The 14,020-nt window shown below is 45.7% G+C and overlaps 1 protein-coding gene across 10 annotated transcripts in view; it reads right to left on the reverse strand.

Moving 5' to 3' along the window:
* The window catches only part of Srrm2 (serine/arginine repetitive matrix 2), a 22,063-nt gene extending 8,802 nt beyond the window's left edge, over nt 1-13,261 (reverse strand). For 7 of the 10 annotated variants that reach the window (XM_026780727.1, XM_026780726.1, XM_026780724.1 and 4 more), the window contains exons 1-11: nt 13,047-13,259; nt 9,124-9,395; nt 8,172-8,279; nt 7,811-7,975; nt 5,899-5,976; nt 5,457-5,519; nt 5,161-5,193; nt 4,857-4,907; nt 4,253-4,345; nt 3,388-3,580; nt 1-936 (exon numbers count right to left, since the gene is read on the reverse strand). The exon at nt 1-936 ends at the window's left edge or, in 2 of these variants, runs on beyond it. In XM_026780727.1, coding sequence (XP_026636528.1) covers nt 1-936; nt 3,388-3,580; nt 4,253-4,345; nt 4,857-4,907; nt 5,161-5,193; nt 5,457-5,519; nt 5,899-5,976; nt 7,811-7,975; nt 8,172-8,279; nt 9,124-9,365 — 1,962 coding nt within the window. In that variant the 5' untranslated portion in view covers nt 9,366-9,395; nt 13,047-13,259. The other 3 variants (XM_026780728.1, XM_026780725.1, XM_026780733.1) reach the window with 3 other exon arrangements.
* Between the last annotated feature and the right edge of the window lie 759 nt (nt 13,262-14,020).

A 14,020-nucleotide genomic window follows, 5' to 3' on the forward strand; every position in this document is an offset into this window, starting at 1 on the left:
CCTGCCACTTCTCCTGGCTGGTGTTCGAGAGCGTGACCTGCCACTTCTCCTAGCAGATCTACTTCGAGACCTCCTTCGAACTGGTGATCGGGTCCTGGATCTGCGCCTAGCAGGTGTTCTTGATCGAGACCTGCCCCTGCGAGCTGGTGTTCTAGACCGAGATCTACGCCTGGCAGGTGTCCTAGACCGAGACCTACGCCTGGCAGGTGTTCTGGACCGAGACCTACCCCTTCTAGCTGGTGTTCTAGAACGGGATCTGCCCCTAGTGGCCGGAGATCTAGAGTGTGACCTGCCACGCCTTGCTGACCTAGACCTGCCTCTTCTCTGGTTATTTCTACTCCTGGACCAGCCTGGTCTCTGAGGAGATCTAGAACGGCCACGCCTCTGGGGACTTCTAGATTTTCCCCACCTCTGTGCAGACCGTGACCTACGCCACTGAGGGGACCGTGACCTAGAATGACCTCTCTTGGTGGGGGTTCTAGATCGAGATCTTCCCCTTTTAGTGGCAGGACTACGGGATCTCCCTGCTCTATGAGATGGAGTACGAGAATGAGATTTATCCCGCTTTGCTCGGCCATGTGAACGATTCTTAGATGTGGGTGAAGAAGAAATCTCTCGGTGGGCCCCAGGAGCTGGTGTGGGTTTAGGACTTTCAGGGGAGGAACTGGCATGCCGAGAAACTTTGGTAGGCTGGGGGGATGGTGGGCAGCTCTCTGAGGAAGACGACTGGGGAGGTTTCTCAGGAGACTTAGATGGTGAACAGCCCCGGGTTGGGGAGGCCTCAGATGAGGGGTTAACTGGCTCCTGACTGGATGGGATTGCTCCAAGGGGTCGTGGGGAGTCGCCATGTTGCTCAACAAGGAGCGGAGTGGGGGCAGGTAGTTCTGGCCCTGTGCTGCTCCTTTCCGGAGAGGAACTAGGTCGAACTGCAGATTTCTAAGAGTGAAAAAGAAAGTAAGGATAGTGATAAACACCATAGCTCTATTATCACCTGAAAGATTCCAAAAGTTTCTAATAAAACTTCCCTTTATACACATCTCAAATCAACTGACCCTTTCTCTACCCAAAGTCACACTCAATTAACAAGACATCATGTAATACTAGCAGGGAGGCAGCAAGATACCTTTGTAGGCTGCAAACCATGGGTCTCATGTGGTAGAAAGAGAAAACTTCTCTAAATTGTTCTCTGCCCTGTACATGTATACCCACCACATATACACATACAAAATAAAGACTTTTCTTTTGGTTTCAACACAGGGTTTCTTCAGTAGTTATGAAGCCTGTCCTGGAATTTGCTCTGTAGACCAGGCTGGCCTCCAACTCACAGAGATCTATCTGCCTGCCTCTTGAGTGCTGGGATTAAAGGTTTTTTAACAAGACCACCCAACAAAATAAATGTATTTTTAAATTAAGAAAATAAAGCACTAGTAGGGAAAAAAAAAACTGAATATATGAACAAACAGATCTCAGAAAAAAGACAAATTGAAAACAATGCACTACCATTACCAATAAAAACCATCAGTGTCGGGGCTGGAGAGATGGCTCAGCGGTTAAGAGCATTGCCTGCTCTTCCAAAGGTCCTGAGTTCAATTCCCAGCAACCACATGATGGCTCACAACCATCTGTAATGAGGTCTGGTGCCCTCTCCTGGCCTGCAGGAACAAACACAGCCAGAACATTGTATACATAATAAATAAATATTAAAAAAAAAAACAAAAACAAAACAAACAAACAAACAAAAAACCCATCAGTGTCCTGAGACTAAGTTTTCTTCCTTAGTCTCAAGGGAAGAAGTCTGGCAGTATGTGGGGGATACATAATGTACACAACACCCGTCAAAGAAGGTATGATTCAATGAAAAGTGAAACCAGTTGGGTGACAACTTTCCACTCAAATATGGAATAAATTAAGTTAAAATAGCATAAAGGGGGCAAAAAATAGTATAAAGGGAGTATGATTTTTCCTGGCATGGTAGAGTACTTTAATCCCAGCAACCAGGAGGCAGAGGCAGGTGAGCTCTGTAAATTCAATGCCAGCCTGGACTATGCAGTGCATTGCAGGGCAGTCAGAGATAATGTAAGGAGACCCTGCCTCTGAATAAATAAGCACATGAATGAGTGACCAATAAATAAACAAGTAAATAAATGGTATAAGCCTGGTGGTTACCAGAGCTCAATCCCCAGAACCTATATATAGGTTGTTCTCACTTCTAAACATACTGATAACTCACACCTGCCTTCCCTTCATCAGACACACACAAAAAAATAATTCACCAAGGTCTCACAGGAATAGGCCAAAAGAGGCTAAACCATAAACACTTTAAAAATAATTTAAAAAAAAAAGCATTGAAAATAGGCAAATGAACCAACTTGTAACTTAAAAAAGTTATCTTTAAATGAGACAAAATATGAGATATTAAGTTATACTAATTACTGACACCAGCAAAAAGAATCAGCCACAGAATCAGAAAAGTATAAAGCTGGAACTACCAAAATGTTTTCAGATTGGCAGGAGCAAATTAAAGAGTCAAAAAAAGTGCACACATGTGCACGCACAACACACACACACACAAAAGGAAACAGAGACACTGTAAATAGAAAAATTAAAGCAATTTCTTAAAAATCATTTGTTCCACTGTATGGATATAAACAAATAACAAATATAAAACCTACAACTATCAACTGAAGTTTCATTGTGAAGACTTCACAATTTAGTGGGTCACAACTCATTTTAAAATATTTGGAGGTGTAAAATGTCTTGGTAAACAAAGATGAGTTAATATAGAAATAGAAATATTTCTTAGCAGTTGCTTATAAAATGTCCGTCATGCAGCACTGCCAAGCCTGCCCACTTTTCTGAGTTCTCATACAGAGAACTCTTACTTTTTCTCATTCTGCATCTCTTTTAAATAATATCCAAAATCCTCATGCTTACTATTACACTAACCCAGTCTGTTTCTCCAAAACCACCCTCATTCACACATACACACACTCTCATTCTCTCTCTCTCTCTCTCTCTCTCTCTCTCTCTCTCTCTCTCTCTCTCTCTCACTGCCTTCTATAGCTTCATGGCTAAACCTGACCATAACTCAAAAGGGTAAGATTTTCTCTTAATAAAGATACCTTACCCTACTTGTCATACTTGTTCCTTTAAGGCAGATGCCTGAGTAAAACTCTGCGACTCAATGACCAAATCAGAACGTAACTCCTGGCCGGGCGGTGGTGGAGCACACCTTTAATCCCAGCACTTGGGAGGCAGAGGCAGGCAGATCTCTGTGAGTTCAATCAAGACCAGCCTGGTCTACAGAGCTAGTTCCAGGACAGGCTCCAAAGCCACAGAGAAACCCTGTCTTGAAAAACCAAAAAAATAAATAAAGAAAGAACATACCTCCTTCTTATCTTTGTCTTCATATGGACAGCTAGACTGCTTTGTAGAGGGGTCTGGGCTACTAGGCTGCTGTATGTTGGTGGCACCTGGCTCACTAGAAGGTACATCTCCCTCCCCTTGATGCCCTGAAGCATGGGGAGGACTTTGCCCAGTCAAGGCTGTTGTATGAATTTTAGCAGCAGCACTTCGAGACCTGTGAGTTGATGAAGGGCAGGGGAAAACAGGGAAATCAGCTCAAGGGAGAATAGAAAACCCCCTCCACCCCCAGCCTGCAATCTACTTTCCTATATGAACAACCCTCTTTGGGGAGAAAACAAAGCAAAACAAAAAAAACCAAACCATGGACACATGACTCAAATCACTTTTAAAAATGCAAATGCAATCCTTTTTTCTGTTCCAACTCTTCCCAATACAATGCCAAATAACACCCCTCTAGGCCTTTACTCACCACCCTCCAACATACCCAAACCTTCCACCCAGGCCCTTCCCTACCCACTTCATTCACAACTCACCTCTGAGCCCACCTCCTTCAGGAAGCCTTCCCCGATTAAGGAAGCCAGGGTAAGGACTCCTTCCTCCCCCAGACACCACCAAACCAGCAAACCACCCCCACCCTATTCTGGTAGTCCGTATACATCATAACAAACAAAAAATAAAATTAAAAAGAAAAAAAAAAAAAGACAAGGGGAAATGTATATATGTCTGTCCATCCTGTTGCTTTAGCCTGTCAGCTCCTAGAGGGCAGGGACCGTGTCTTCGGAATGGTCTGTGCAGCGCCTAGCACACCGTGGGCGCTCAATAAATATTAAATTGATTAACCCATCATCATTCCCTCTCCCTCCATTCCTCCTGGACCACCCCTTACCGACTACGAGAAGTATCAGAGGAAGAAGCAGAGTCAGCAGAAGTTGACCGATGGGCTCGACGACTCTTAGGAGCTGGTGTTGTGCTTCGAGACCTGAAGAAAGACCAAATAAAAGCTCAGGTGTCTGTCATACTTATTCTGAATTCTCCAAACTCATCTCTTTTTAAAAACAAAGAAAATCTGTTGGGCATGGTGACCCCTGCCTTTAATGTCAGGACTTGAAGGCAGAAGCAGGCCAATCTCTTCTAGTTGAAGTCAGCCTGATCTACAGAGTGAGTTCCAAGACAGACAGGGTTACATAAAAAGACCTGGTCACAAACACACACATTACGTTTAGTTTGAGTATATACGTATGCAGAAGGAAATCAGAAGACAATTTATAGTTCATTCTCTCCTTCCACTATGTTGGTCCCAAAGATAAAACTCTGGTCTCTTTAGGTTCCTGTTTAGTCACAGTACCCACGTAGTTTTTGGTTTCCCCTTTACACATCCATCTCAATCCTTAACTACTAGTCAATGACACAACTGATTTCAATCTCTTCCCCAAAAAGTGTGTGTGTGGGGGGGGGAGGGGTGCTTATCTATTTCTTCCAAATACACTTACCGCTTCCTCTTCTTGTCCTTCGATTTACGTTTGCTCTTTGGAGTAGGAGACCTGGAAAATAAGGAAAAGTTGTCTAAAAAGAGTTTGTAAAATATTAATAAAATCTGAAGTAAAATGGAAATATAACTGGCCAAGTTTTTATTTTAACAGGTAGATAAAGGATTGCACTCTACTAAAAACAAGAAAAGGGAGGACACCTTCTACAAGCCAAACATTGAGTAAACAAAGCCATCAAACAGTAAATAGCTTACCACTACCCATGTGCTGCTATGTCTCCCCCAAAAACCAACAAGCTTTTTCTTACCTGTGTTTTCGTTTCTTGGACTCAGATTCTGACCTGTCAGTGAAGAGAAAAAAAGAAAAAAAGAGAAAGAGAAATCATTAAACCACAACTACTCTTCAAGAGCTGCCTCCAATCACTACCAAGGTGGTGGTGCATGCCTTTAATCTCAACAAAGGCAGGTAGATCTCTCTGAGCTAGAGGCCAACCTGGCCTACAAAGTTAGTTCCAGGACAGCTCTATGTAGAGACCCTTCCCTTAAATTAAAAAAAAAAAAAAAAACACAAACCTACAAAAAAAAGAAACTTTACACCTCATACCTGTGTTTCTTCTTCTTTGAGCTCTTCTTTCTCTCCCGTCGAGGAGAACTGCTCTCTGACCTGCTATAATGGGTTCAGAAGCAAGTCATTTTACTTGGCTTTCTCTCTGGCCCTCTAACCTATAATTCTCCAAACTACTTCAAAGCACCCGAACAAACCCAAACAGCATCAATGGTCCACACTTTATTTACTTCTATATTTAATCGATAACCACAAAACCAAAATCCAGAATGATGCTGGCCAGCTTTTTGGGCTGAGCTATAGATTCAATCATTTCCCACTAAGCACACACATTTCTGAGCTGAAACTTGAAAAAGCAATTCTGTCTCCTACAACTGTCTTTGCAATTTGGATTATCCACACCTAAAAGCAAACTCAAATTCTATAAGTCCAACAACAGTGAAGAACCCTGAATAGAAGAGTAACTTTCCAACTGACTTACCGTCCTCTATCTTTCTTCTTTTTCTTCTTCTTTTGCTTTGGAGTTGGTGATCGAGAACTGCTTGTCTCTCGAACAAGGCTGGGAAAAGGCAAAGAGATTCTAGGTGGCCGGACAAATTTCCTTAAAACATGTCACTCTAGTAAACATACTTGAAACAGTTCACTGATAACTACTTCACCTTAAGACAACTGCTACATGTCAATTTGTCTGAGTGTGTGTGTGAAAACTTCAGAATTAAAAGATGTAAGTTTAGCCGGGTGGTGGTGGCGCACGCCTGTAATCCCAGCACTTGGGAGGCAGAGGCAGGCGGGTCTCTGTGAGTTCGAGGCCAGCCTGGTCTACCAAGGGAGTTCCAGGACAGGCTCCAAAGCTACAGAGAAACCCTGTCTCGGAAAAAAAAAAAAAAAAAGAAAGAAAAAAGATGTAAATTTTCTGGGCAGTAGTGGTGCACACCTTTAATCTCAGCACTGGGCAGGCAAGAGCAGGCAGATCTGAGTTTGAGGCCAGCCTAATCTACATAGTAAGTTTCAGGACAGGCAGGTCTATACAGAGAAACCTTGTCTTGAAAAACAAACAAAAAGATGTAAATTTAAAAGTGGTTGTCTAGTTAATTCTTGGGTTCTGTTAGTGAGAAAATGTGTGTATTTTAAGACAGGTCTCACTATACAGCCCTCCCTGACTGTCTGGAACTACCTATATAGAGCAAATTATAGCCTCAACTCAGAGATCTTCCTGCCACCTCTGCCTCCCAAATGTTGAGAATAAATGTGTCATGTTTGGTTTCATTAAAATGTTTTGAGACATGGTCTTACTCTGTTATGACTGGCCTTGAAATCAAGAGATCTGTCAGCATCTGCCTCGAGTGCTGGGATAAAAGGTGCACACTACACAATAGCTTAATTATTTGAAAGAAATAAAAATAGGGCCGGGCGGTGGTGGCGCACGCCTGTAATCCCAGCACTCGGGAGGCAGAGGCAGGTGGATCTCTGTGAGTTTGAGACCAGCCTGGTCTACAGAGCTAGTTCCAGGACAGGCTCCAAAGCCACAGAGAAACCCTGTCTCGAAAAACCAAAAAAATAAAAAAATAAAAAAAATAAAAATAAAAATAGGGTCAGCAGTTAAAAACACCAGCTGTGGGGCTGGAGAGATGGCTCAATGGTTAAGAGCATTGCCTGCTCTTCCACCTGAGTTCAATTCCCAGCAACCACATGGTGGCTCACAACCATCTATAATGGAATCTGGTGCCCTCTTCTGGCCTGCAGGCATACATACAGACAGAATATTGTATACATAGTAAATAAAATAAATATTTTTAATATTAAACAAAACAAAACACCAGCTGTGCTGGGCAGTGGTGGTGCTCACCTTTAATCCCAACACTCAGGAGGCAGAGGCAAGCAGAACTCTTGAGTTCAAGGCCAGCCTGTTCTGTAAAGGGAGTTTCAGGACAGCCAGGGCTGTTATAGAGAAACCCTGCCTCGAAAAAAAAAAGGGGGGGGGGGAGAACGGCTGCTTTTCCAGCGGACCTGAGGTCCCATTTCAAGCACCAAGGTGATCCTCAACCATTTGTAACTCTATTTATTACCAGGAGATCTAATGTCCTCTTCTGGTCTCCAGGCACACGATACAAGAACATTAATAGAAGCAAAACATAAAAACAAAATTTAAAAGACAACAAAATCTAAAAACCTTTGGAAAGACATTAGTGGCATGGACCTTCAAACACTCAGGAGGGCAAAGGAAGGCAGCCAGCCTGATCTACAGAGTGAATTCCAGGACAGCCAGAGAGCTACATAGTAAGAGCCTGCCTCAGAAGAACTGGAAAAAAAAAAAAAAGTCTAGAAATACTAGTAAAAACAATAAAGAACTTCCTTTTAACAAGGAAGCAGATCCAGGCTTTTCTCCTGAGTACCTGTATGGTTTAGGAGGCTCAGGAGCTGCTTGTTTAGCTTCCCGAGCACGTCTCTGAGGATCAAAAGAACTACCATCCACATAGGAATCACTGATGCCAAAGGCAGCACGGAGTCGCTCATTCTTCTTCTCGTTCAGTTCTGCCAACTGATGAGTCTCAGTTACCCTAGAGGGGGAAAAAAGGCCAAAATCTGAAGGATATACATGGAACAAAAGTGAGAGTCCTAAGTCAGAAAATTATAAGGATGAGCCAAACAGCTCTGGACTAAGGAAAGTAAAGGCAAAATCAAGTCCAAGGAGGGGAAAAAAAAGAAAGGACAGCAGCAGCTCTAATGGCATAGATTCCTGAGATCAACACTCACGTAGGCCTCTGCCCTGGGGTTTCTTCCTTGCCCCCAGGGTTCACATCCTTCTCCAGCAACATGAGTCGAAAGGTCGCCACCTTCTCTTGAATCTGCTGTTCTTCGTACCTGAAGGATAAATCCCTTCAAGGTTAGAGCTTGATGGGGTTTTCCCAAGTCCCAATTTATAATTGCTTCCTTTCCAACATGGTCCTTTTCCTCTCCATGCACACAGTACTTGTCACTCAAAAAGTTTTCCTTATCTTCCCCCACGACTCTCCTTCCTTCTCTACACTATGCTCTCTAGAACAGTGGATTTTAAACATGCTACAATTCAGGGGCCGAGAGGACAGTTTGCTTGTTGGCAGAGTTCTCAGTGCTCCTTTCCCAACTTCAACACGAATAGATCTTTTATTTCCTGGGACTTCAAAGAAAACAATGTATAAAAGGATACCATTGCTCAAGTTTGAAAACCACTGCTCTAAACAGGTTTCTACCTGAATATGTTCCTTTTCCAAAACTTCACTTCTCTGCCAAGCTCATGATATCCTCTAATTCAAATACTCTTTCAATTCCAATCTGCCTTTGCCAACTTCCAAGGCCACAATCCTTAAATCCACCTACCTTTCTCTTCCTTCCAAATAACAACACCTGTCAGGTTACCTAGCTCTTCTGCCTGACGCTACTTTCCTATACAGCACATTTTTGTTCCTTGATGGCCCCCTTCCCCTTCATAAATTCAGCTAAATAATTCAGACCCCCTTAGGCTGCTATTAATGCTCCAAATAGTTTCCTTGACATCCCACTATGCACTGACCCATGACTCTTCTCAATTCTTCAAGCTCATTTTCTTTCTCCCCACAGCTCCTTTTTAGGACTCTTTCAACCTACTCTAGTTTCTTTCCGCACATCCCACCTAACACCCAGCTAAGCACTCACTCAGTGCTTGGCTTCTCCCCACCCATTCCCTCACCCCTGCTCTTCCATCATCTCCTCCAGCTCGAGGCATCGCAGCTCCACGCGCCGCTTGCGCTCGTGGTCCAGGATGTCAGGATTAGGCCGCTTCACCAGGGCAGCCTCCAGGCGCCGCAGTTCCTCCTCTCCCTTGTAGTCAGGCCGCTCACCACGGCGGCCCCGCACCAGGGACAGGTTGCGCTGGACGTAGCCGTTGGTGCCGCTGCCCCGAGGCGTCGGCAGCCCGATCCCGTTGTACATGGCCCTGTGCCCAGGGGGGCACCACCGCTCCTGAGGGGGAGCCGGGAGACACCAGTCAGGCTCCTGGCCCCAATCTAACTACTTACCACATCTCCCACATCCACATCCCTGGCTCTCTTAGCCTTTAGTTCAATACTTAAGTCTCACACTGAATCTCCAATCAGCAAAGCGATGCTTCCTCATTCCACTAGTCTGCAAACAAACCCTCCCTTTATCCTCCCCATACTTCATCTTTTCCACTAAATCACCACTACTTTTAAACCTTTTCTCACAATGTACTCTCACCAAATCATAAGCCATTCTTCTTTGTACTTTCCTTTCCTTTCTATACCCTAAGCAAACAAAATCCAGTTTGTCTCAAATCTCTCCACACTGCCCTTTTATTCTTCTTTGGCCACAATACACACAAATGGTATCTTCACCAAACTCTGAACATAACTACTCATAACCAAATCCTCCAAATGGCACAACAAACACCATAGATTAGAAACACCTTTAAGCCCACAGTCCATTTTCAAAGGCTCCTCCAAGAAATAAAATATCTAGGCTAACCGGAACTAACAAGAAATGGATTAAACAGTCCTAGATATCTAAATAGGTAAACTGGCTAGTTAAAATGTCTTATGAAGCCTCACACCCAAACTACAGGCAAGCAAGAACATCAGAAACACAGAAACCATGGGTACATAAGCTTATACTTCACATGGGGAAGGTGAGCCATCTCCTTGATTCCAAATATTCATAGATCCTATCTATCCTAACTACAGTGACTATTATTTTAGTCTCCTTCCCAGTAAAGTTTACCACATCGCTTGCAGCTCCTCCAAGTCTGGTTAGCTCTTGTTAAATATTGCCTGCTGTCAACGTAATAGTCTAAACACAAATCATCTTTCTCTGTTCCAACTGTTCCCATACTTCCTTTACAAGTTCTAGAAACCTTCCATATCTCACTTTAATGTAACACTGTTGACTTTCCCTATTAAGCTCTGTTCTGGAACTTCATTTTTTTTCTCTAAGTTCTGGTCTACTCTTCAATTTAACCCTATGTTTTCCAGTCAGGTTCTACCTCTTGTTCCAACCTCGGCATGACTAAGAGACCCCAGGCTCCATTTTTTTTTGGACTGCATTACTCGTTCTCTGTCCCCTTCTCACTATATATGCTTTTTTCCTCCAACATATTTTCTCCAAGATAGATTCTCTGAGCATAACGGAAGAAAACTAACATAAAGAAGCACACAAAACAGGGAAAAGTGGGGGTTAGTAAAAGCATAAGGAAGAGATAAGAGTTGGATGAGAGGTTTTACAGTCATGTAATTCCAAAACTAGTATATCAATTTCTGAACAAAAACAACACCAAAGTGTGAAAAAAAGAAATATAAGCAAATGCTAGCCGGGCGATGGTGGCGCACGCCTTTAATCCCAGCACTCGGGAGGCAGAGGCAGGAGGATCTCTGTGAGTTAGAGACCAGCCTTGTCTACAAAGCTAGTTTCCAGGACAGGCTCCAAAGCCAGAGAAACCCTGTCTCGAAAAAACAAAACAAAAAAAAAAAAAAACAACAAAAAAGGAAATATAAGCAAATGCTGCATGTAAAGCAAACACCCAAATGTACTTTTGCCCCATTCCACCCTCAGGTCTAGCCTAAGCCCTACTCAATCAAAACAGCTTTAGAAAACTAAAAGCAAGTAAGAGAAGCCTATCAAGGTCAAGAATGACAGAGCTAAACCTATGAAAGACATGTGCAAATCAGGAAGAAATGGAAAAAAAAAATCTTTTTAGAGCCAAGAAATATGCTTCTGCAGCACCTTCCAACAAGCATTCTTAAGTCTCAAAAAAACAAAACAAAAAAAAAACTAGGGGCTGGAGAAATGGCTCAGTGGTTTAAGAGCATTGCCTGCTCTTCCAAAGGTCCTGAGTTCAATTCCCAGCAACCACATGGTGGCTCACAACCATCTGTAATGAGGTCTGGTGCCCTCTTCTAACCTACAGATATACACACAGACAGAATATTGTATACATAATAAATAAATAAAAAATATTTATTAAAAAAAAACTAAAGTCTAAGAATACCAATCCTCCCTCCCTTCCTCTAAATCTAGGGTCCATTCGGCTTCCTCGCCCCCTTTAACAATCTTTCAACCTAATCATTCACTCACACTTCCACCATTTTACACAGAAATCCACCCGCCCACTCCCTACCTGAAGAAAACTAAGCAAGAGATACTAAAATCATGATTTTAAAGAACTTTCAGGGAAGGGCATAAAAAGAGGGAGGGGGGAATTTACACCCAGCATCTAAAACAGTGCTCAAGACACTAAAAGAGAAACGAGAAACGCAACTACCAAAACCGGGCAGCACAAAGCATGGGGCTTCCCAAAGTTAAGTACAGAAAGAAAAAGCAAGTTGCCATGGGAAAATAATTATCAGAATTCCAAACTACAAAGAGGTAGAATTTAGAACTAAAATACTCAAGAAAAGAAACGGCACCAGAGAGAACAGCAATGGGTCCTGGAAAAGGACAGAGCAAAAGACAGAACTCGGTGCTGAGCGACTATTAACTGCGTAGGCACCTTGTAACACACGCAGCTCCAAAATTAACCCAGCAAGCGTCCTAACCTAAGCCCATCCAAAAGAGGAAAAAACGGTCTCCTTCTGAATCTTTGATTCCAAGAAGTCTTAAAAACTGCAAAATGATAATAGCATAGGTAGAATTACATGCCAAGAAAATGGCTGACACGGCCAGGCTGTTTAAAGTCCAGAATTTTCTTCTCATCGAAAAGCTCCAAAAACCTCATTTGTTCATATGTTTAAAAAGCAGGTTAGGAGGCGGACATGATGGCTAGCGCACGCCTTTAAACCCAGCACTCGGCAAACAGAGGCAGAAACTCTGTGAGTTCGAGGCCAGCCTGTCCACATAGTGATTCCAGGACAGCACAGACACCCTGTCTTATAAAACCAGAAAGTAAAAAAGAAATAGAAATAACACGGCAGGAAGGAGCACATGATCCTCCTTATCCACGCAGACTGAACACGTTCGGTTTTTGTCTTTTCTCTGGACCCCCGCCCGCGCCCCCTCACACACACGCAGAACCTCGGCACCGATACTAACGACCAACTCCCGAAGTTCAAGGCCTCCGAGCACTCAGCGGGCCGCCGAGCCTATTTTCGGCCTTGAGAATGGGGGAGGGGGCCGCGCGGCTCCGGCCGTTTCTCAGGCTCCTCCAGCCGGGACAGGAGGACCCACGCGGGGGTCAACCGGGTAGAGAGACGAGCGGGTCCGGAGCCCGGGCGGGGGACAAGCCCCCCCGGCTGCCCCCCCTCCCCGCCACTCAAAACACGGGAAAGCCGACGGCGGGGTGAGGGTCTCCTCGGACCCAGGTAGAGCAAAGGCGGGCGAGGAGCAGAGCCTCGGGCACTGCGATCGAAATCGTAGGGGGCGCGCGGCCGAGACCCAGCGGCGGCGCGCGCCGTTGCCAGGTGGGGGAGGGGCGAAGGGGCTGAAGGCCGCGCGGCGACGGGAACCGCGGAAGCGGGGGAGGGAAAGGAACGAGAAGGCGTCCGCGCCGGCGGCGGCGCCGAGCACGCGTGCGCGGGGCGGCCGGGGCCGTTCTCCGCGCGCTCTGGCCTCGAGCCGAGACCGCCGCCCCTCCCCCACCCAGCTAGCGCGCTCCCTTTCTCTCACCCGCCGCCGCCGCCGCCTCCGGCCGCCGCCTCCGAAGGGGAGAGGTCCTGCCGCAGCTGCTGCTAGAGTCTCCGAATCCCTCGGGGCCCGAAGCCGCCGGCTCGCCGGTCCGCAAGCCTCAGCCGCCGCTGCCGCCGCCTCGCTCGCCTCCTCAGGGGCCGCAGCGGGCTTCGACTGCGCCACTCGCACCCCGCCTGGATTGCGCTGCACGTCAGCACGACAGAGTGCGTCAGCACGCAATCACGAGAGCCGCTGGGTCCTCTGGGAGCCGTAGTGCTCTGTGCGCAGGCGTTGAAGCCACACAGGTAAGTGTAGGGTTTTTTTTTTGTTTGTTTGTTTTTTTTTTTTTAGGCGCAAGGGACGTTCGAAAAACCCGAGTCCCGTCGGGCACTGCGTGGAAAAGCGGGGAAAGGCGGGGCACCGTACCGAAGAGGCAAAGTATGCGGGAAATCCTCTGTAGGAAGGGGGAGGGGATGGGAGCGGCAGCCCACGACACCGGGGAAGAGCTCAGACTCACGCCTTCCGCGCAGAGAGTTCTGGGAGTTGTAGTTCAGTCACGAAGAGAGCGAGAGACTCGTATATCGCCTTCTCCGGGCAGCCATTTTGTCTGTCTGTGTCGTGCGGCAGTGGTTCAGCAATTCAGCCCCCTTGACTGCGGGTTTCTGTAGCAAGTCTGAGGCCATAGAGCACCGGGTCATCCACGCTCAGCAGGAGATGCTCCGGAGCAAGCCTCCCGGCACCCCTAGAACCACTTGAGTCCGGCTCTGGCCCAGGTTGAGAAGCAAAAGCCGAACTAGTCTTCTATGATGTCCATAGTTTTCACCTTATACGGGCCGAAATAGGGCGGGCAGGCCGGCCAATGACAGTTTCTCTTGCTTGGCGATGGTGGCTCACACCTTTAATGCCAGCACTCAGGAGGCAGAAACAAATGGATCTCCAAGTTCGAGGCCAGCCTAGTCTACAGGCAAACTCTA

This window comes from Microtus ochrogaster, chromosome 7, assembly GCF_000317375.1.
Source record: "Microtus ochrogaster isolate Prairie Vole_2 chromosome 7, MicOch1.0, whole genome shotgun sequence".
Lineage (NCBI taxonomy): Eukaryota > Metazoa > Chordata > Mammalia > Rodentia > Cricetidae > Microtus > Microtus ochrogaster.